This window comes from Schistocerca cancellata, chromosome 1 (genome assembly GCF_023864275.1).
Source record: "Schistocerca cancellata isolate TAMUIC-IGC-003103 chromosome 1, iqSchCanc2.1, whole genome shotgun sequence".
Classification (NCBI taxonomy): domain Eukaryota; kingdom Metazoa; phylum Arthropoda; class Insecta; order Orthoptera; family Acrididae; genus Schistocerca; species Schistocerca cancellata.
In genome coordinates this window covers 137924678-137947252 of record NC_064626.1, presented here as the reverse complement: position 1 = coordinate 137947252, position 22575 = coordinate 137924678, and the positions used below count along the sequence as shown (strand labels likewise).

Below are 22575 nucleotides of genomic sequence, written 5' to 3'. Positions count from 1 at the left end.
TCTAGAAGGTGTAAGTCAACTACCCTGGCCAGCAAGATCTCCGGATCTGTCCCCAATTGAGCATGTTTGGGACTGGATGAAGCGTCGTCTCACGCGGTCTGCACGTCCAGCACGAACGCTGGTCCAACTGAGGCGCCAGGTGGAAATGGCATGGCAAGCCGTTCCACAGGACTACATCCAGCATCTCTACGATCGTCTCCATGGGAGAATAGCAGCCTGCATTGCTGCGAAAGGTGGATATGCACTGTACTAGTGCCGACATTGTGCATGCTCTGTTGCCTGTGTCTATGTGCCTGTGGTTCTGTCAGTGTGATCATGTGATGTATCTGACCCCAGGAATGTGTCAATAAAGTTTCCCCTTCCTGGGACAATGAATTCACGGTGTTCTTATTTCAATTTCCAGGAGTGAATATAAAATAATATGAATGAACTTGGCAGTTGAATTAATCCTCGTGGGACTTACCAAATGAAACTTATCCTTACACACTTACAAATTGTGTTGTCGATTGAACAATAGTGACAATTGTTGCCAAGAGAAAGTAATGTGTAAAAATTTGCTAGTTCAAGTATTAATTAGATAAGCTGAAGTCTCAGAAACAAGCATTGATACATTATGTTTCATTGTAGATAATTTATTTCTTGTTGGGACAACCCGTGCAAGCTACATGTTTGTGCTGTCAGTATTACATCAATAACTGCACAAAGGAATCATTAAGAAAGCAGACACACTCTCATATAAATTATGAAATAAAAACAGTGAGACAATCTCCCTCTCCTCCAGATACACAGAAATTATTACAATCTTCACAGGGCTCAACTGAGTTCCGCATCTGACTCATGCAAATTAAGTGTACTCCACGTTATCACAACTCACTGAAGTTACTCTGATAAAGCAGAAAACCACAGACGATAGTTTGCTGTTGTGGAAGGTTGTAATATAAGGAAGATTCCATTAAAAAATTAAATAAATCGACTCAAGAATAATCAAGGCATGTCACATGGTTACGATGGTTACTAACAATGGATCCTGAGGATATATTACCGTGATTCCTGAAAAATCATCCATGTAGCTAAAATAAATTTTACATAACTGTTTATTTAATCAGTAGTTACAGATAAAAGCAATGATGTCACTCACCAAACAGAAAAGGCAATAGTTAATTACACAAACGTCCACTGACTAAGAAGTCATATTATAAAAATTTAAACTCTCATATAAATTATGAAAGAAAAACAGTGAGACAATCTCCCTTCACGATACACACTGTCCAGGCACATTAATATGACCACCACCTGTGTTCGATGCTAACATGCAATAAGGGTCGCAGACGGTAGGTAGCACCACTAGCAGTGGGGGGTGAATGGAACGTGGGGGGGGGGGGGGGGGGACACGGAAAACAGTGCAGTCACAGTCGTAATGCAGAAATGGAACGGTTTATCTGACGTCGAAAAGGGCTTGATCATTGGCTTCCGAGCCTTGATGGAATTGTTTCCGTAACCGCTAAGTTGGTAAACTGTTCGCGTGACGCCATGGTTAAGGTATACCTGGGCTGTGGAGATGTGTACAAGCGAACAGACACGCAGGTGTTGAGTAAGTGACTGTCACGTGAATCAAGGGACTACCAGCAGTCTCTCGTCAACGACTATTTAGCAAACATTGCAGCCCATGAGCTTGGTTAATGCATCCATACTGACTGCAACTCACTGGCGACGGATGCTGGAATTTGCACGGCAATACCGCAGCTGCCTTTCTCGATAACAGGTAGCCGTTGGCGTGTATGCCGTGAAATGTCTGAAAGAAAACACCATGCAACAATCATTGGAAGGGGCCAGGCAAGACGAGGGAGTTCTATGGTCTGAGTTGTTTTCGTGGCTTTCCGTGGATGATCTCGTCATTCTGGACGGCACTACGCATCAACGCAAGTATCCGTCTATTCATGGGGACCATGTCCACCCCTGCACGCATTTGGTTTCCCTCAGCATGATGGCATCTACCAGCAGGACAATGCAATGTGTCACACACTTACAGCGTAAGTGCGTGGTTCAAAGAGCACCAGAATGATTTTTCCGTACTCCCGTGGCCACCAGACTGCCTGGATTTAATCCCAGTCTAGAGCCTGTGGGACCACCTCGATCGGACTGCTCGCTTCATGCATCCTCTAACGAGAAACCTAATGCGTCAGGCCGCGTCACTGGAGGCGCCATAGCGCCTTCTCGCTGTCGGTACCTTCAAACACCTCATTGGCTCTCTTTCTGCACGTCTCGCGCTGAAAAAGGTGGTTACTGACACCTCTGACATATGTTCACATTAACGTATCTGGACACTGTATGTCGATTAATACTTCCAGGCGAACATAAAGGACGCTATACGACGTGAAACTAATCGGGAATACGAGTTGTTCCCGACTGTACTGAACAAAGAAAGACGCACAATTATCCTAACAAAACATCGTCTGCAGCCAAGAGGTTGCTCTTTCCGATTTGAACGAGGCTAGTCAGACGAGATATAAATGCTGATGGACAAGTACCGAATGAATACAGTGATTCATGTGGATGCCTTTGCAAAACCACTCACAGAATTTTTATGTCCTTAAGACATATAAAATCGGAATCGTGCGGGAAAAAAGTCACTGGAAAAAGAAATCAGTTAGGAGCAATAGTAAAATTAGTTCCTGCAACCGATTTCACATACAGTGCATGGCTAGATCTGATCAAAGAAAACTGCAGACAGGGCGACGAGGTCTGCGTGCTTCGTCTCCACATACTGCACTGTCAGCTCCTACACTCACGGGTCCAGCTGCCACTCAGCGCCCGCAAAGAAAACACTCCCATAGCCTGTCCACGTGCCAGCTCAAAAATCAAAGTGCAAGGAAAGCGAGAATCGGCTATTCCGCGCATGCTACACGTCAGTAGCGGCGTTCTCGAAATAACCGTCCTGTTGTTACGGTACGAGGCTAGCAGCCATGTTTAGTCGTCTATACAGGTTGGTGGGATTTGCTTGAAAATATCACCAATGACGTAGACCTCAAATATTCCAGTCCGTCCATTTGCAGAGAAACAGGAAGGAGAAGAAAGAAAAACTACTTACATACAATGCGGTGCCGATTCTGAAATTGCATGATAGTTCCATAACTGTATTTTTCTTCGTTTCTTATTGTCTTCGAGTTGCTATTTTTCAGTTTGGTAGCAGATCTGAAGTAACATCTCACAGACACACTGACATTCTTTCAAATATATACCACTGATGCATGTAGAATTTACATAGTAGGGAACAGCCAATGCTAAATAGTTGTATTATAACACAGAATAATTAAGAATAATTATGCAGCATGTTGATATTGTGCTTGTTGTTTGGTTCCACAGTAACGAAGTTTACTGTGTGAGTATTCACAAACAGTTAATACCATTCTTGATGTGCATCCTCATATTTTCGAGGCGCAAACACTGATGCATAAAATTTCGGGCGAGCAGCCGCATAAATTCGACTTCTTCTTCTAATATTTCGGCTGAATACCGTCCAGCCGTCTTCAGAGTGAGCCGAAGTGACTGATGCCCAGCACTTGCTTCGTCTATATAAACCCGTGGACCACACCACTGCGCATGCGGCCACAGATACACAAGGCGCCAGAGACGATTATCATGATAAAATGAACAGTTTATTGAGTGACAGCACGTGCCGGAAGATCAGCAAAGACCCCAACAAACAGGTGGTAAAGAAGACTGCTTCGCTTCTGAATGCCTTCCCCCTTCCCTTCCACCGGAAGTTGTGCGAAGATTGAAACCAAGTGGTGCGGTGCCTCTAAGGTTTTATGGACTTCCAAAGACCTACAGGAATGGCGTTCCTCTGCGTTCGATAGTGAGTAATATCGACTCTCCGACCTATGATTGTGCCAAAGACTTAGCATCGTTATTAAGGCCTCTGGTGGGAAAATGCGCTCATCATATACGTCATTTTGTGCACTTCATCGACAAATTGAAATCACACAAACTGAACAAATCTGCTATGTTAGTCAGTTTCGCTGTAGTGTCGTTGTTCACAAAGGTTCCTCTTTCGGCATCATTGTTTCTCATTGGAAAAAGTTTTGATAAAGAGATTTCAGCTCTGTTTCAACAATTTTTGACATCGACATATTTTTTTATTCAATAACGAATTTTATGAACAGATTGACGGTGTCGCCATGGGCAGTCCCTTGTCGCCTTTGGTGGCCAACTTTTTTGTGGAGGACTTCGAGGAGAAGGAGCTGGAATCTGTTACCTTGAGGCAGACAGTGTTTTGGAAGTATGTTGACGACACGTTTCTAGTGTGGCCCCACCATGGTGATGACAAGCTAAACGAATTTTTAGGTCATCTGAATTCCATCCACAGACAGATTCAGTTCACGATAGAAATCGAAGAACATGGATGCCTTCCATTTTTGGATGTGTTGGTACGGCGCAAAGATGATGGCACTTTGGGACACGCAGTATATCGAGAACCGAGCCATACGGATTTATATTTCCTCGCAAATAGCTGCCACCATCCTTCACAGACGATGAGTGTACTCAGAACTCTAGCACACGGAGCACATGTCATTGCTGACGAGAGAGTCTGGAGAACGAGCTTCTATACCTGAGAAGAGTTTTTGAAGCCAACGTGTACTCTCCGCAGCAGATATGTAAGGCGCTACAAATGAAATCAACTGTGGGTATAGGAAAAGCAGAAAACGACAAGGTAAGTTTTAAATCGATGGATTTTCTGCCATAGATGAGAAGCCTATCGTCAAAAATAGGACGGATCTTCAATAAGCATAAACTGAAAGTGATTTTTCGCCCTCCGCCAAAGACAGCAGCACTCCCTGGTTCCATTAAAGATGATTTGGTGCTTCGGAAGCCCCTGTGAATGCAGACGACACATCCAGGAGAGAAGAACGGAGCACCGCAGGTACACCCGACTCTTACAACCTAATAAATCTGCGGTGGCAGAGTACTGTGTTGACATTTAGCCTCGACTTCATCTTTTTGCGACTCAGTAGTGAAGGAAGCATCGAAATTCGGTTGGCAACGATTTTAATTAATAGAAATAGCGGCTTCAACTTCGATAAATCATGGAATCCGGCAATTTCTGTAATAAAATCACAAAGACATCGCGACAGTGCAAGCTAGCAGTGATACGTGGATATCACCGTGTGGATCGACTGCGCAGTCATAGATCTATTTCCATACATATGCCATACCTCTACGCCGCCGATTAACGTCTCTGGCGCCTTCGGCTCGATCTGAAGATGGCTGGACGGAATTCAGCCGAAATATTAGAAGAAGAAGTCGAATTTATACGGCTGCACGCCCGAAATTTTATGGATCAATACCATTCTTTCTTCTCAATAACTGTCAACGATTTTTGATTGTCACACATTACTTGCTAACTCACACACATGTTCCTAAGCGACCACGTAAATCTAACATATGGTCGCGTAATTTCACCTGCGGAAATGTATCTAACTGCCGATATTTTGGTGAGTAAAGACGTTCACATGGAAGTTCACATGGTTGGCGAGGAATTCTGAGATCTGATCTTGCTGTCACTGCACTGTGTCCAGTCTAGAGTTCCGTCCTGAATGTCACGCCACTCGTCAATGAAATTATTAATAATACAAGTACTATATGAGTGATGACTCACTGTAATATAGCAGTTTTTTTAAATAAAATATAACTGGAGGATGTCTGTAAAATATTTGTGATGTGTACTTGCGCCTTTTCTCCCAGTGGTCACTAAATTCCGCAATAATGATGCCTTTCATGCAAAGTGAATAAATCCTAAAGAACAAATATTACGCAGTCTGGTTATTCTCAGGTATGGTTCGTCACAGACACACATACCTAAACGTAAACGGAATACTATTTGGCAACAAGGATGTTTTACTATTTCTCATTTATTAATTTGCTTTTTACTGGACCCTAGTTTGAATCCCAAAAACATCATTCATTCACATACTTGCCATAATTGATTGTTGTCACTTGGTAATGGCACGCTTTTACAAAGTATAGTATCAGAATGGCGAGGTATTAGCTTTCCTAAAGATCTCGATGCAAACTTAGCTTCTGTAATCAGGAAGTAATTTACTAACACAAGGAGCAAGCTAGTTATCTGAATAACCACAAATAGCAAAAGGGGTTCTGACTGAACTATCCATTGAATTAAAGGATGAGAATATTTATTTACTTACTTCCGCATGAAGCATTGGTGCAAGCGGTCATGGCTATTGAATAGTGCCGGCCAGTGTGGGCGTGCGGTTCTAGGCGCTTCAGTCTGGAATCGCGCGACCGCTACGGTCGCAGGTTCGAATCCTGCCTCGGGCATGGATGTGTGTGATGTCCTTAGGTAAGTTAGGTTTAAGTAGTTCTAAGTTCTAGGGGACTGATGACCACAGATGTTGAGTCCCATAGTGCTCAGAGCCATTTGAACCATTATTGACTAGTCCCATCTTGAAAGAATGTGAACGACATTTAATTAAACTTCTGAAAGGAATCAATTTGAAGTAAAGGTATAATGTTTCATTTAAGCTTGTGATTATTATTATCTCCGGAATACAAAGGCTTTACAGAGGACAAAGCAGTTAAAGATACATGAGGCATGTGACGTCCCCTGTACGGTCACATGAAGGCTAGGTCCATAAGGTACATTTGAAAAGCATATAGGATGCAAAGTCTATTTTGTGAATGAAATACCATCTTATTAAATCCGAACGTGAAATGACAGTTGTAATTCAGCAGGTGCTATAATGTTAGTCTTTACCCGTGGATATGCAGGGTGGTCCATTGATAGTGACCGGGCCAAATATGTCACGAAATAAGCATCAAACGAAAAAACTACAAAGAACGAAACTTATCTAGCTTGAAGGGGGAAACCAGACGGGGCTATGGTTGGCCCGCTAGATGGCGCTGCCGTAGGTAAAAACTGGGTTTTTATAAATAGGAACCCCCATTTTATTACATATTCGTGTAGTACGTAAATAAATATGAATGTTTTATTTGGACCACTTTTTTCGCTTTATGATAGATGGCGCTGTAATAGTCACAAACGTATAAGTACGTGGTATCACGTAACATTCCGCCGGTGCGGGCGGTATTTGCTTCGTGATACATTAGCCGTGTTAAAATGGACAGTTTACCAGTTGCGGAAAAGGTCGATATCGTGTTGATGTATGGCTATTGTCATCAAAATGCCCAACGGGCGTGTGCTATGTATGCTGCTCGGTATCCTGGGCGACATCATCCTAGTGTTCGGGCTGCTCGCCATTTAAGGAAACAGGAAGTGTTCAGCCACATGTGAAACGTCAACCACGACCTGCAACAAATAGTGATGCCCAAGTAGGTCTTTTAGCTGCTGTCGCGGCTAATCCGCACATCAGTAGCAGACAAATTGCGCGAGAATCGGGAATCTCAAAAACTTCGGTGTTGAGAATGCTACATCAACATCGATTGCACCCGTACCATATTTCTATGCACCAGGAATTGCATGGCGACGACTTTGAACGTCGTGTACAGTTCTGCCACTGGGCACAAGAGAAATTACGGGACGATGACAGATTTTTTGCACACGTTCTATTTAGCGACGAAGCGTCGTTCACGAACAGCGGTAACGTAAACCGGCATAATATGCCCTACTGGGCAACGGAAAATCCACGACGGCTGCGACGAGTGGAACATCAGTAACCTTGGTGGGTTAATGTATGGTGCGGAATTATGGTAGGAAGGATAATTGGCCCACATTTTATCGATGTAAATCTAAATGGTGCAATGTATGCTGATTTCCTACGTAATGTTCTACCGATGTTACTACAAGATGTTTCACTGCATACCAGATTGGCAATGTACTTCCAGCATGATGGATGTCAGGCACATAGCTCGCGTGCGTTTGAAACGGTATTGAATAGCATATTTCATGACAGGTGGTCGTCGCAGTACCATATCATGGCCCGCACGGTCACCGGATCTGGCGTCCCCGGATTTCTTTCTGTGGGGAAAGTTGAAGAATATTTGCTATCGTGATCCACCGACAACGCCTGACAACATGCGTCAGCGCATTGTCAATACATGTGCGAACATTACGGAAGGCGAATTACGCGATGTTGAGCAGAATGTCGTTACACTTATTGCCAAATGCATTGAGGTTGACGGATATAATTTTGAGCATTTATTGCATTAATGTGGTATTTACAGGTAATCACGCTGTAACAGCATGCGTTCTCAGAAATGATACGTTGACAAAGGTACATGTATCACGTTGGAACAACCGAAATAAAATGTTCAAAGGTAGCTACGTTCTGTATTTTAATTTAAAAAACCTACCTGTTACCAACTGTTCGTCTAAAATTGTGAGGCATATGTTTGTGACAATTGCAGCGCCATCTATCACAAAGCGAAAACAAAGGTCCAACTAACACCTTCATATTTCTTTACGTACTACACGAATATGTAATAAAAATAGGGGTTCCTATTTAAAAAAATGCAGTTGATACCCGTTTGACCTATGGCAGCGCCATCTAGCGTGCCAACCATAGTGCCATCTTGTTTCCCCCTTCAAGCTAGACAAGTTTCGTTCTTTATAGTTTTTTCGTTTGACGCTTATTTCGTGAGATATTTGGCCCGGTCACGATCAATGGACCACCCTGTATATTTCCTTCGACGGCACTAACTGTATAAACGTCCATCCAAATCGTAACTGTGAATGAGTGTAGCACACACACACACACACACACACACACACACACACACACACATGTTATAACGTTCGCTTGTAAACATTATCACTCCGTGTTTTAATGTACTCCTGTTCAAACAACAATTTATTTCACTATTTTCGAGATTAATAATTTTGTATCGCATCTGTAGATGTCACGTAGCATTCTCTGAGTAAAGTGGTGTTGCAGAACGCACACAGTCGGAATAAGATTTCAGTTCCCATGCTAGCTAGATGAGCCGGCGGGCCAAATGGCGTTGCCAGTCCACGATTCTGTGAGGCGCAGTGGGTAAACACGAGAACCTCCGTTACGTCAGCTGCGTGGTACGCAGAGAAAGCAGAGTTACTTTTGAGAGAAGCAAGTTATCTTGCTTCACACATACTCGCTAACAAAAGTCGCTTTTTCCAGTTCGGATACTAGGAGAAGCCTACAGATCATAAGTGCTTTCTCGCAAAAATAGTACAACGTCAGAAATCGATCATCTTAATAAATAAATGATTAATTTTCAAACCAACGAAATTGTACGGATGGCTACGAAGTATACCGAGTGTAAGTACGACGAACAGGCTGCTCGCCTTAGTCGCCAGTCGTCGATAGAATGTTATTCCGAATAATACAGCTTCCGCTTCATGAGTTAGAATCATAGGAAGTAGAATTGTACTTTACAGAGAGTGGGGCTGATACTGCTTCTGCGAGTGACAAACTTCGAGAGCTATTCGGCAAAACAGGTAGAAAGAATCCTACACAACAGTCCTCGGACTTACTCGAATGGAAAAACGCGACGGGTACGCCTCTTATACAATCCTCTATGGATTGACTGGCTAAACTGAGATATTTCTGGAGATTTGGTACAAGTGCGGGGTTTGCAAAGTCCAATAATCTGTAAGGACTTGTTTTTCAAACCCATAATTAGGCCTTAATGTCTTCTACTGTACCTCTTCATGCCTCTGGCGCACTCTGCCATCAATCAATGCAATAAGAGACTCTCTCGACGCAACCACGTTTCCCCTGTCGCCATCTCCTTGTTCCTCTGCTTTTACGTCAATCTGAATTCCACTGGCCATAGCATTCATAATACATAAAAATAACTTGTACAAAATATTCGGCGGCCGGAAAGGCCGAGCGGTTCTAGGCGCTACAGTATGGAACCGCGCGACCGCTACGGTCGCAGGTTCCAATCCTGCCTCGGGCATGGATGTGTGTGATGTCCTTAGGTTAGTTATGTTTAAGTAGTAATAAGCTCTAGGGGACTGATGACTTCAGAAGTCAAGTCCCATAGTGCTCAGAGCCATTTGAACCATTTGAACAAAATATTCACATATATAAAAAAATTGCGTATGTCAGCTACCGTAAATACAAATGGCGATTAGAAAGTTTCCGTTCGAAGGCCGTAGAGTCCAGAATCGGTATGTCAATCAGGCAAAATCGCCATGAGCACATAGACAATTGTCCCACCGACGTACTATATTGAAGATACTCGTTTGGTAAAGCACTGTGTCCTGCTGCGTAAAGAAGTTCGTTACTGCCTGTTTAACATCTTCATCCGACAGGAATAGTCGACCCTTCAAGGCCTTTTTTTAAGGCACTCAACGTGTGACAATCTCACGGGGAGTGCCGTGCGACGTTTGCGATGTAGGTACGTTACGGCAGGTTCAAAAAGAAATAATTACAATGAGAGAGAATTGTGTGCGTGTAATATACCTCTAGCCTCCAACATTTCTCTCCTTCATACCTACTCTGTGTTACCACAGATAACGTGTCACTAATGTCATTTGTACTAAGACTGCAGTACACGCGAGGTGACTATTTGCTTCCACTGTCGTGAGTGGAATGCCTAAGTTCTAATTAATGTTCACCAACCTGTAGTCTTCCATAGCGGTTGTCCCCTGCGCAGAAAACAGCACTTAAGTCGTCAAGTCGTTACCTTCAGGCTGTAATAAACTCTTCGCGAGGAACTGATGTTACATAAACAATTAAATCTTTGTTCATACGAGACGCCACTCGCTTTTTTGGTTAGCAGAACGCGAGAAACGGCATAGTTATAATCCACTTTGTGAATCACAAATAATCTCCATTCTTCACATTTCCACAGAAAATAAATTAATGAACAGCTTATCTGCGTAGTTACTATCATATCCTTCTCAGTTACATATCCACATAACCAGAGATTGCTAATTAAGTTCTTAACCAGTACCGACCGCGGCAGACAATATGCTGTTTTCCGAGACTGTCGAACCAGTTCCGATCTTACAGCCGAACCACTTCGTCCGCCATCCAAGTAAGGCACGATCCGAAGATCTTCGAAGTGTTTCATCTGCCGTTCGGTTTAGCAACTGTTTACTATTCTGCTGGTAATCAGCACTCTTGAAATAATGGAATGACAGCCTGCTATTCAGAGATGCTTTTACATGAAATGCAAGTACATACACTGTTTAGTGTTTCTAATATTAATAACAGAAGACTATCATTTTGGCGCGCAACTTCGGAACGCAGCAGCCAGTCGCGGAGAATGACAACAGTTTAGACGGTCTTTCTCATGATACCCGTACCGAACAAACCAACTGTCATCAGTACCTCACACCACATTACGTCATCTTCCAACTGCTGCCTTTTCAACTGTTCTAAGAGCTTCTAGCTACAAAGCCTGAAATGTTACAACGTGTGTTATCATGAATCGGCAGCATCCCTTGGCGCACCATCCCACACCTGTGGTTTTCGACTGACATGCTGCCCCATACACGTTCTTCATTCTCCGTTGGATGTCTACCGGTGTTGTTCCTTCGCCAGCCAAGAAAAGTACAACACATTAATCCTGTTTGGAAGCATTTGGTAATAATGTCACCATAGTTCATATTTCAGCTTTTACCCCGCACGCATCGGAAGGACAAGAATGCCGACTAATCCCTTGCATACAAGTCGGTGCTTATATACTTGCATCAGTGTCGCACTACGCTGCACCAACCTCTCAAATTTAAACTTTTTGATAGCCCTTATGACATTATTGTAAGATGAGTATGCGAAATTAATAAATAATCACATACACTAGTGGCCATTAAAACTGCTACACCACGAAGATGACGTGCTAAAGACGCGAAATTTAACCGACTGGAAGACGACGCTGTGATATGCAAATGATTAGCTTTTCAGAGCATTCACACAAGGTTGGCGCCGGTGGCGACACCTACAACGTCCTTACATGAGTAAAGTTTCATCCGATTTCTCATACACAAACAGCAATTGACAGGCGTTGCCTGGTGAAACGTTGTTGTGATTCCTCGTGGAAGGAGGAGAAATGCGTACCATGAAATTTCCGACTTTGATAAAAGTCGGATTGTAACCTATCGCGACTGCGGTTTATAGTATCGCGACATTGCTGCTCGCGTTGGTCGAGATCCAATTAAAAACATGGAATCTGTGGGTTCAGGAGGGTAATACGGAACGCCGTGCTGGATCCCAACGGCCTCGTATCACTAGCAGTTGACATGACAGGCATCTTATCCGCATGGCTGTAACGGATCGTGCAGCCACGTCTCCGTCCCTGAGTCAACAGATGGGGACGTTTACAAATCAACAACCATCTGTAGGAGCAGTTCGACGACGTTTGCAGCAGCATGGAGCTCGGAGACCATGGGTGCGATTACCCTTGACGCTATATCACAGACAGGAGCGCCTGGGAAGGTGTACTGAACGACGAACCTGGGTGCACGAATGGCAAAACGTCATTTTTTTCGGATGAATCCAGTTTCTGTTTACAGCATCATGATGGTCGCATCCGTGTTTGTCGACATCGCGGTGAACGCACATTGGAAGCGTGTATTCGTCATCGCCATACTGGCGTAACACCCGGCGTGGTGGTATGGGGTGCCATTGGTTACACGTCTCGGTCATCTCTTGTTCGCATTGATGGCACTTTGATCAGTGGACGTTACATTTCAGACCCGTGGCTCTACCGTTCATTCGATTCCTGCGAAATCCTACATTTCAGCAGGATAGTGCACGACCACAGGTTGCAGGTCCTGTACGGGCCTTTCTGGATACAGAAAATGTTCGACTGGTGCCCTGGCCAGCACATTCTCCAGATCTCTCACCAATTGAAAACGTCTGGTCGAGCAATTGGCTAGTCACAATACGCCAGTCACTGCTCTTGATGAACTGTGGTCTCGTGTTCAAGCTGCATGTGCAGCTGTACCTGTACACGCCATCCAAGCTCTGTTTGCCTCAATGCCCAGGCGTACCAAGGCCGTTATTACGGCCAGAGGTGGTTGTCCAGGGTACTGATTTCTCAGGATCTATGCACCCAAATTGCGTGAAAATGTAATCACATGTCAGTTCTAGTATATTTGTCAAATGAATACCCGTTTATCATCTGCATTTCTTCTTGGTGTAGCAATTTTAATGGCCAGTAGTGTAGATAATAACTGCGTCTCAGTCGCTCTAACCGTAAGCGCTAGCCCCTTTACCCTTAACCGTTGTTCAAATGCTCATGTGTCCACGGATTTGAGGTAGCCTGCCTCCCTTCCATCATCTCTTCTAGAGCAATGCTCGGCGGCAGTAGATTTCTTCAGCTGAGACGATTTTCGCACGTCTTTTTGTGAGTAGCTGGCCATGTGCCAGCCGAACGACCAGGGCGGTTTCGAGGAGGTCGCGCTGGAGAGGTGCTCCGCGGGCACCCGCTGCAGCGCCGAGCTCCACAGGTGCGCGGACCGCCCCACGGCTTGCGGCGCCAGCACGGAGGGCGGCATCGCCTGCCACGGCGCCGGCCGCTTCCCGGACCCGCTCAACTGCAGCGTCTACCACGACTGTTCCCAGGAGGGCGCCGTCTCGACACCGGGAGCGTGCGACCCCGGCTACGCCTACAACGCTCTCACGGGCGACTGCAGGTAGGTTCCGGTTGCTACAGGACCAGTCACAGTCTACTGTTTAAACAAAACACAGCTAGCTAATTACTCTTGAGCTCTTCTGAAATAACAACGTGGATGAGGTAGGAGAAGCTCAGTACCTATCCATACAACGAAACTTAATCTACCAATGCATAGGATACGATTTGAAGTGGAATGTTCATATAAAATTAATTGTTGGTAAGGAAGATTCCAGTTTGAGATTCATTGGGAGAGTCCTTAGAAAATGTAGTCCATCAACAAAGGAGGTGGCTTACAAAACACTCGTTCGACCTATACTTGAGTATTGCTCATCAGTGTGGGATCCGTACCAGGTCGTGTTGACAGAGTATAACACTCCTGTCTGCTACTGCTATACCATAACCTCAAAACTGGGGGCAATTTCCAAAACATAATTATTTTGTTGGAGTAATAATGGTATAAAGCAACAGAGCAGTGATACCCCCTGAGAGGAATTTTGTTATGTTGACCGTGTTGTACCTAACGGAGGTGGCTTATCGGAAGTGAAAGTGAGAATTACGTAAATACACTCCTGGAAATGGAAAAAAGAACACATTGGCACCGGTGTGTCAGACCCACCATACTTGCTCCGGACACTGCGAGAGGGCTGTACAAGCAATGATCACACGCACGGCACAGCGGACACACCAGGAACCGCGGTGTTGGCCGTCGAATGGCGCTAGCTGCGCAGCATTTGTGCACCGCCGCCGTCAGTGTCAGCCAGTTTGCCGTGGCATACGGAGCTCCATCGCAGTCTTTAACACTGGTAGCATGCCGCGACAGCGTGGACGTGAACCGTATGTGCAGTTGACGGACTTTGAGCGAGGGCGTACAGGGGCATGCGGGAGGCCGGGTGGACGTACCGCCGAATTGCTCAACACGTGGGGCGTGAGGTCTCCACAGTACATCGATGTTGTCGCCAGTGGTCGGCGGAAGGTGCACGTGCCCGTCGACCTGGGACCGGACCGAAGCGACGCACGGATGCACGCCAAGACCGTAGGATCCTACGCAGTGCCGTAGGGGACCGCACCGCCACTTCCCAGCAAATTAGGGACACTGTTGCTCCTGGGGTATCGGCGAGGACCATTCGCAACCGTCTCCATGAAGCTGGGCTACGGTCCCGCACACCGTTAGGCCGTCTTCCGCTCACGCCCCAACATCGTGCAGCCCGCCTCCAGTGGTGTCACGACGGGCGTGAATGGAGGGACGAATGGAGACGTGTCGTCTTCAGCGATGAGAGTCGCTTCTGCCTTGGTGCCAATGATGGTCGTATGCGTGTTTGACGCCGTGCAGGTGAGCGCCACAATCAGGACTGCATACGACCGAGGCACATAGGGCCAACACCCGGCATCATGGTGTGGGGAGCGATCTCCTACACTGGCCGTACACCACTGGTGATCGTCGAGGGGACACTGAATAGTGCACGGTACATCCAAACCGTCATCGAACCCATCGTTCTACCATTCCTAGACCGGCAAGGGAACTTGCTGTTCCAACAGGACAATGCACGTCCGCATGTATCCCGTGCCACCCAACGTGCTCTAGAAGGTGTAAGTCAACTACCCTGACCAGCAAGATCTCCGGATCTGTCCCCCATTGAGCATGTTTGGGACTGGATGAAGCGTCGTCTCACGCGGTCTGCACGTCCAGCACGAACGCTGGTCCAACTGAGGCGCCAGGTGGAAATGGCATGGCAAGCCGTTCCACAGGACTACATCCAGCATCTCTACGATCGTCTCCATGGGAGAATAGCAGCCTGCATTGCTGCGAAAGGTGGATATACACTGTACTAGTGCCGACATTGTGCATGCTCTGTTGCCTGTGTCTATGTGCCTGTGGTTGTGTCAGTGTGATCATGTGATGTATCTGACCCCAGGAATGTGTCAATAAAGTTTCCCCTTCCTGGGACAATGAATTCACGGTGTTCTTATTTCAATTTCCAGGAGTGTATTTGAACAGTAGCAAACAAAATTTTGCCTATCTGCACTGATTATAGAATAAGGAAAACGGTCGCCAGCCTAAATAGGCAAGAGAAAGATTAACGTTCTCGTTTAAGAAAGTAGGTATAAGTAACTATAACGGATCAACACAACCTATACTTTGTCACACGCGAGTGCAGTGAACTCTGTCACATACATATGTTTACGGTAAGATTGAAACTAACAGAGCACCAGAAACAATTTGCAATATTATAACAGATACCGAAACACACTATCACTTTCAGGGCTTACACAAAGTGAATAGTCTTTATAATATTACTATTAATATGCACTTCTAATACACAAGAGAGACAAACACTTAGCAAACATGAGTATATAACGTTTCACAACTGCAGCTTTCTCACTTTTACTACTGCGAAACACAATGTTGACAAAATTGCAAGAAACTGACTCACCGTTTAGAATTTACTACAGACAACAATGTGATCATTTACTTTATAAGCCTCAGTCTTAAGAACTTTTAATTTTGAAGTTAGCAACAGCACTTTATTAAGCAGATTTTATAGGAATATTTTTAGCAAACAACATTTACTTTAACTCACTCTCTTGCCATCTTAACTTTAACTTTCTTTTTACTATGTTGAAGAGGCATTAATGAGCAAAATATTGGGCTTTAATGTTCTTTTAGTAAGGACACTCGGATATCACTTTAGCTCAAACGGTGAGGAATCTGAGAGGTGTTATGATGAGGAGAAAAATCAGGGTAGGTACATAAATTCAGATATAAATTACCTTATATTTGAGCACACTAACACATCCATTAAGCTGATCCTTCACTGTACATCATTGTAGTATTCCGATGTAATGATTGCGCAATGTGGTGACAACTGCATGTTGTTAGGTGGAATTGCAGGTAGAATCGCTGGACTCTGTCATTTCTTGGTGGCGATGATCGATACCAATCCCTGAATATTTCCAGCTATTTAACCATTCTTCCAAGGCATTGGAAAGTGGCAGGAAAAACCTCTCTCAGAACCAGCACAATATGCATCTTTTACATGGCAGTGCACAGACTCGTAGCTCGTCTCCGACTGATAGCTCGTCCCCGACTGACTATCAGTTCCATCTTTTCTACCTAGGCCAACCACAATTTGCGCGCGCTACACAGTTCCGTGCCCGAGGGGAACCACTACACCTTTTACATACAAACTAACTAAGAACCCTAAGTGAGGATCAGCAATTTACATAACAGCAACCAAATGCATTAAATAAAACAAAACATTTACACATATTGACATCTCTACAAAAAATTATTCACAAAAAATTACAATTATATACAGTAAGTCTTGTTCCCTCCAAATGGGACAAAGAGTTTAAATGAAAGATACACTACTTTGCATTGAAACAAACCACGACATCAAAGTTTTAACAAAGAAAAGAGTATACAATTTTGTGTTATCTATTCAATCAAAAACATTTACAGGATCTTAACGATGTAATATTAAATGAAACAAAAGCAAAATAAATCAGTAGAGCATTAGAGCTATGGTGTTACAAGAGGAGATAGAGAAGATCCAAAGAAGAGCGGCGCGTTTCGTCACAGGGTTATTTGGTAAGCGTGATAGCGTTACGGAGATGTTTAGCAAACTCAAGTGGCAGACTCTGCAAGAGAGGCGCTCTGCATCGCGGTGTAGGTTGCTGTCCAGGTTTCGAGAGGATGCGTTTCTGGATGAAGCATCGAATATATTGCTTCCCCCTACTTACACCTCCCGAGGAGATCACGACTGTAAAATTAGAGAGATTCGAGCGCGCACTGAGGCTTTCCGGCAGTCGTTCTTCCCGCGAACCATACGCGACTGGTTCAAAATGTTTCATATGGCTCTGAGTTCTATGGAACTTAACTTCTGAGGTCAACAGTCCCCTAGAACTTAAAACTAATTAAACCTAACTAACCTAAGGACACCACACACATCCATGTCCGAGGCAGCATTCGAACCTGCGACCGTAGCAGTCGCGCGGTTCCAGATTGTAGCGCCTAGAACCGCTCGGCCAACTCGGCTGGCTACGCGACTTGAACAGGAAATGGAGGTAATGACAGTGGCATGTAAAGTGCCCTCCGTCACACACCGTTAGGTTGCTTGCGGAGTATAAATGTAGATGTAGACAAAGTATTCATACAGACGAGTCTCGTGCATCCAGTTTACTGCAACGTATAATCCTCGTCTAGACGTAGTAAAGAGTCAACACAACATTTCAAGCTGTGTATTGAAGTAACAGCTGTACGGTAGCATTTAGGTGGAGCGGGGTTCAGGCTGGGGATTGTTCAGACGTGGGGTTCAATTTAACAATTTTGTTTAACATGAAAATACTCTTACTTCTGATAACAGAATAGAAACACACTTCCAGTAAAACGAAATAAGTCCGTAGCCCATAAAGATATTTAACACAGGGCTCCAAACAATTAATGCACAAAATATCCTCCATTAATTTAAAGAATTAAAACCCAGAATGAGATTTTCCCTCTGCAGCGGAGTGTGCCCTGATATGAAACTTCCTGGCAGATTAAAACTGCGTGCCGAACCGTCATCTCATTCTGGAAACATCCCCAAGGTGTGGCTAAGCCATGTCCCGGAGTATCCTTTCTTTCAGCAGTGCTAGTTCTGCTAGGTTCGCAGGAGAGCTTCTGTAAAGTTTGGAAGGTAGGAGACGAGGTACTGGCAGAAGTGAAGCTGTGAGGAGGGGGCGCGAGTCGTGCTAGGGTAGCTCAGTTGGTAGAGCACTTGCCCGCGAAAAGCAAAGGTCCTGAGTTCGAGTCTCGGTCCGGCACACAGTTTTAATCTACCAGGAAGTTTCAATTAAAACCCAATTTTTGCCCTAATGTACAGAACTGGGCAACAACACAGAAATCTCAGTGAACGCCGCAGGATATGACAACAAGTTAACGAGCGGGAGGAAGGTGCAGGCTGAGTTTACCGAATGCCATTTGTTGCTTCACAATAGTTGGTAATCCTTTATTTAATATGATATTCAATAACATATAAATCAATAATAACTGACAAGTAGTATTCAGGACGACGAACCAAAATGACCAAACTTATAAATTTTTTCGTTTTTTTACGATAAGTAATATCTCTTTAAAATAACAAGTTTAACATTCATAAAAATACAGCTCGAAAGCCATTTAGACATCCGTGAGATTTCAACCAGCCAAATCTGACTTCACTACAATCACAGACAGAGCATTACCATAACAATTTGAAAACGGCTCAGATAGTAAGCTTCAAACAAGGAAAGTGGTCCCTGCTTTGAACATTTTTCACAAATTCAGGATTATCATTAAAATAATTTGAGGGTGTTTTTAGCACTAGCAGTTTAGCAACCTTTCAATTAGGAAGGTAACAATATTCAAAATTTTACAAATTCAGCATTTGACAATCTTTTAAAATTTATATGTCCTGTCTTACAACAAAGCTCTGGAACGCCCTTTGGGCACTAAATTTCAGAACAGAAGGTAACAACGATATTAAGATTTACAGCAATCCACGATCAGGAATTGGAAGATCTTCAAATCAAGCAGCAATACAAGGTAAGGCCGGGCAGGGAGAGGCGAGGCTTGGCTATGATGGGTGGGGTAGCCGACACCTTAATTTAAACTTAAGTCCGAATGCCATAAGATTAAGAACTTAGAGATGCCGTGGTAAGCGACGAGGCCGCACTGCCTCAGTGGCTACCGCAAGACTGGAGGCGGAACACCACACCGCACATACGTTGAAAGACGACGTAGACTAGCCACGCCCGTTTAATCGCCGTGAAATGGATAACACGCCGGAGCCAACAGCTCCAACGCTACGAGCAACTTGGGAAGCCGAGGGCAAACAAGCGGACATACAATTCATGCAAGTGTGAGCGCCAAATAAGTAAATCCCAAGGCCCGACAAGAATACTAAATGAAAACGACGCCCAAGAAGCCGACCAAATCTAAGTGTTACAATCACTGCATGATTAAAACAAACATTAATCGGTTACTCATGTAACAGTTATGACCTAACACAGGAATTAATTTGATTAAACAGCCAACTATTAACAAGATCCCCACCCACCCTCCCCCTCCCCCCCAAAAAAATGAAATTCACTCTACCAAACTTAAAAGTAAGAAGAAATGCTTGGGCGCTAATACCTAACCACAAGATCACGGTAGTAATAAAATATACAACAGTAAAACAAATTCCTTCTTTTAAGAGAAGTGCTGCATCGCACCAAAGCCTACCAGACAGTACAGAAAACGAGCCAACATTCATCAGGCCTCTGGCGTTTACTTGTCACGACCACACCCGTTGTTACAATTCATACAAGTCGGGCAGGAAAGGACTTGGCACCTTAAGAGTTAGACTCATATTCGACCTCAGTGGTCACTAATATACGCCCTAGAATATGATACAGCCAAATTAATTTCAAGATCAAGCAATAATGACAAGATCATGGAAATTCTGAACAAATTGTAATAAAACGAGAACACAGTTTAAATGCACTGAAATACACTCCTGGAAATTGAAATAAGAACACCGTGAATTCATTGTCCCAGGAAGGGGAAACTTTATTGACACATTCCTGGGGTCAGATACATCACATGATCACACTGACAGAACCACAGGCACATAGACACAGGCAACAGAGCATGCACAATGTCGGCACTAGTACAGTGTATATCCACCTTTCGCAGCAATGCAGGCTGCTATTCTCCCATGGAGACGATCGTAGAGATGCTGGATGTAGTCCTGTGGAACGGCTTGCCATGCCATTTCCACCTGGCGCCTCAGTTGGACCAGCGTTCGTGCTGGACGTGCAGACCGCGTGAGACGACGCTTCATCCAGTCCCAAATATGCTCAATAGGGGACAGATCCGGAGATCTTGCTGGCCAGGGTAGTTGACTTACACCTTCTAGAGCACGTTGGGTGGCACGGGATACATGCGGACGTGCATTGTCCTGTTGGAACAGCAAGTTCCCTTGCCGGTCTAAGAATGGTAGAACGATGGGTTCGATGACGGTTTGGATGTACCGTGCACTATTCAGTGTCCCCTCGACGATCACCAGTGGTGTACGGCCAGTGTAGGAGATCGCTCCCCACACCATGATGCCGGGTGTTGGCCCTGTGTGCCTCGGTCGTATGTAGTCCTGATTGTGGCGCTCACCTGCACGGCGCCAAACACGCATACGCCCATCATTGGCACCAAGGCAGAAGCGACTCTCATCGCTGAAGACGACACGTCTCCATTCGTCCCTCCATTCACGCCTGTCGCGACACCACTGGAGACGGGCTGCACGATGTTGGGGCGTGAGCGGAAGACGGCCTAACGGTGTGCGGGACCGTAGCCCAGCTTCATGGAGACGGTTGCGAATGGTCCTCGCCGATACCCCAGGAGCAACAGTGTCCCTAATTTGCTGGGAAGTGGCGGTGCGGTCCCCTACGGCACTGCGTAGGATCCTACGGTCTTGGCGTGCATCCGTGCGTCGCTGCGGTCCGGTCCCAGGTCGACGGGCACGTGCACCTTCCGCCGACCACTGGCGATAACATCGATGTACTGTGGAGACCTCACGCCCCACGTGTTGAGCAATTCGGCGGTACGTCCACCCGGCCTCCCGCATGCCCATTATACGCCCTCGCTCAAAGTCCGTCAACTGCACATACGGTTCACGTCCACGCTGTCGCGGCATGCTACCAGTGTTAAAGACTGCGATGGAGCTCCGTATGCCACGGCAAACTGGCTGACACTGACGGCGGCGGTGCACAAATGCTGCGCAGCTAGCGCCATTCGACGGCCAACACCGCGGTTCCTGGTGTGTCCGCTGTGCCGTGCGTGTGATCATTGCTTGTACAGCCGTCTCGCAGTGTCCGGAGCAAGTATGGTGGGTCTGACACACCGGTGTCAATGTGTTCTTTTTTCCATTTCCAGGAGTGTATGTCATGCATAAGGGGAGTTCACAAAGAGAGTGGGACGAATTTAGTAGCTATAGTACGGAGTGACGGAGTACAGCTGGCAAACCAGCCTAACGGGAGAAAGTCCAGCACCGGAGCACAGGTGCCAAAATCCACTGACATACTCTTACTCAAAAATAAGGTATAACGGGCGGTTATTCGGGAAAATCAACGTAATCACGACGCCCACATCAGCAAACGGCCACTCACAAACTCGGATAGTCAACAAGGTCCAACGGTGTAAAACTCCACACCAAAAAGGCTCCGTACAAGTTGCAGCCCACTTGGCCGAGCGAATGCTAATCAAGCCCCGTAATTGCATGCTCACGATTCGTTGCCCGTTCCTCTGTCTTACTGCCCCAACGTCCAGCAACCCGCGTCCAACTTCCTTCAATCAAAGAGCCCACCACAAGACGATCCGGTGGAGTGACAGGAAGACGGAGGTTCAAATGGCTCTGAGCACTATGGGACTTAACATCTATGGTCATCAGTCCCCTAGAACTAAGAACTACTTAAACCTAACTAACCTAAGGACAGCACACAACACCCAGCCATCACGAGGCAGAGAAAATCCCCGACCCCGCCGGGAATCCAACCCGGGAACCCGGGCGTGGGAAGCGAGAACGCTACCGCACGACCACGAGATGCGGGCGGCGGGGAGACGGATTGCACCAGTAGGCAACGATATAACATCTCGGAAAACGAGCCGACTCGTCTCAAGCATAAACAATTTGTTTTTTCTTGGCCCTCGGCCGTCAACAATATTAATCTCTCTCAGACTACTTCAGCAGTAAAACTTAAAATGGAAAAACAACTCTTAGACATCATTAGGCTCATAGCAGACAACTACGCAATGGTCTACTACTACCACCGTAACCAGATGGCTACCATGGCAAGTCGCACACAATGCATTCATCTTAGTAAATTCGTATACGGTAATACCAACAATTAATTAGTCACAGAGAGCAAGTAACTGCATGAATTTCCAGCAGCCACACTCATATTGTGGTTTGAAATTAGCACAATTAATCATGGTCACAT

General features: G+C 45.3%; 1 protein-coding gene across 1 annotated transcript in view; it reads left to right on the top strand.

Moving 5' to 3' along the window:
* LOC126153198 (uncharacterized) overlaps positions 1-22575 on the top strand; it is an 81542-nt gene that overhangs the window by 38019 nt on the left and 20948 nt on the right. Inside the window, exon 3 of the mRNA XM_049916058.1 lies at positions 13320-13600. Coding sequence (XP_049772015.1) covers positions 13320-13600 — 281 coding nt within the window. The remainder of the gene's footprint in view (positions 1-13319; positions 13601-22575) is intronic.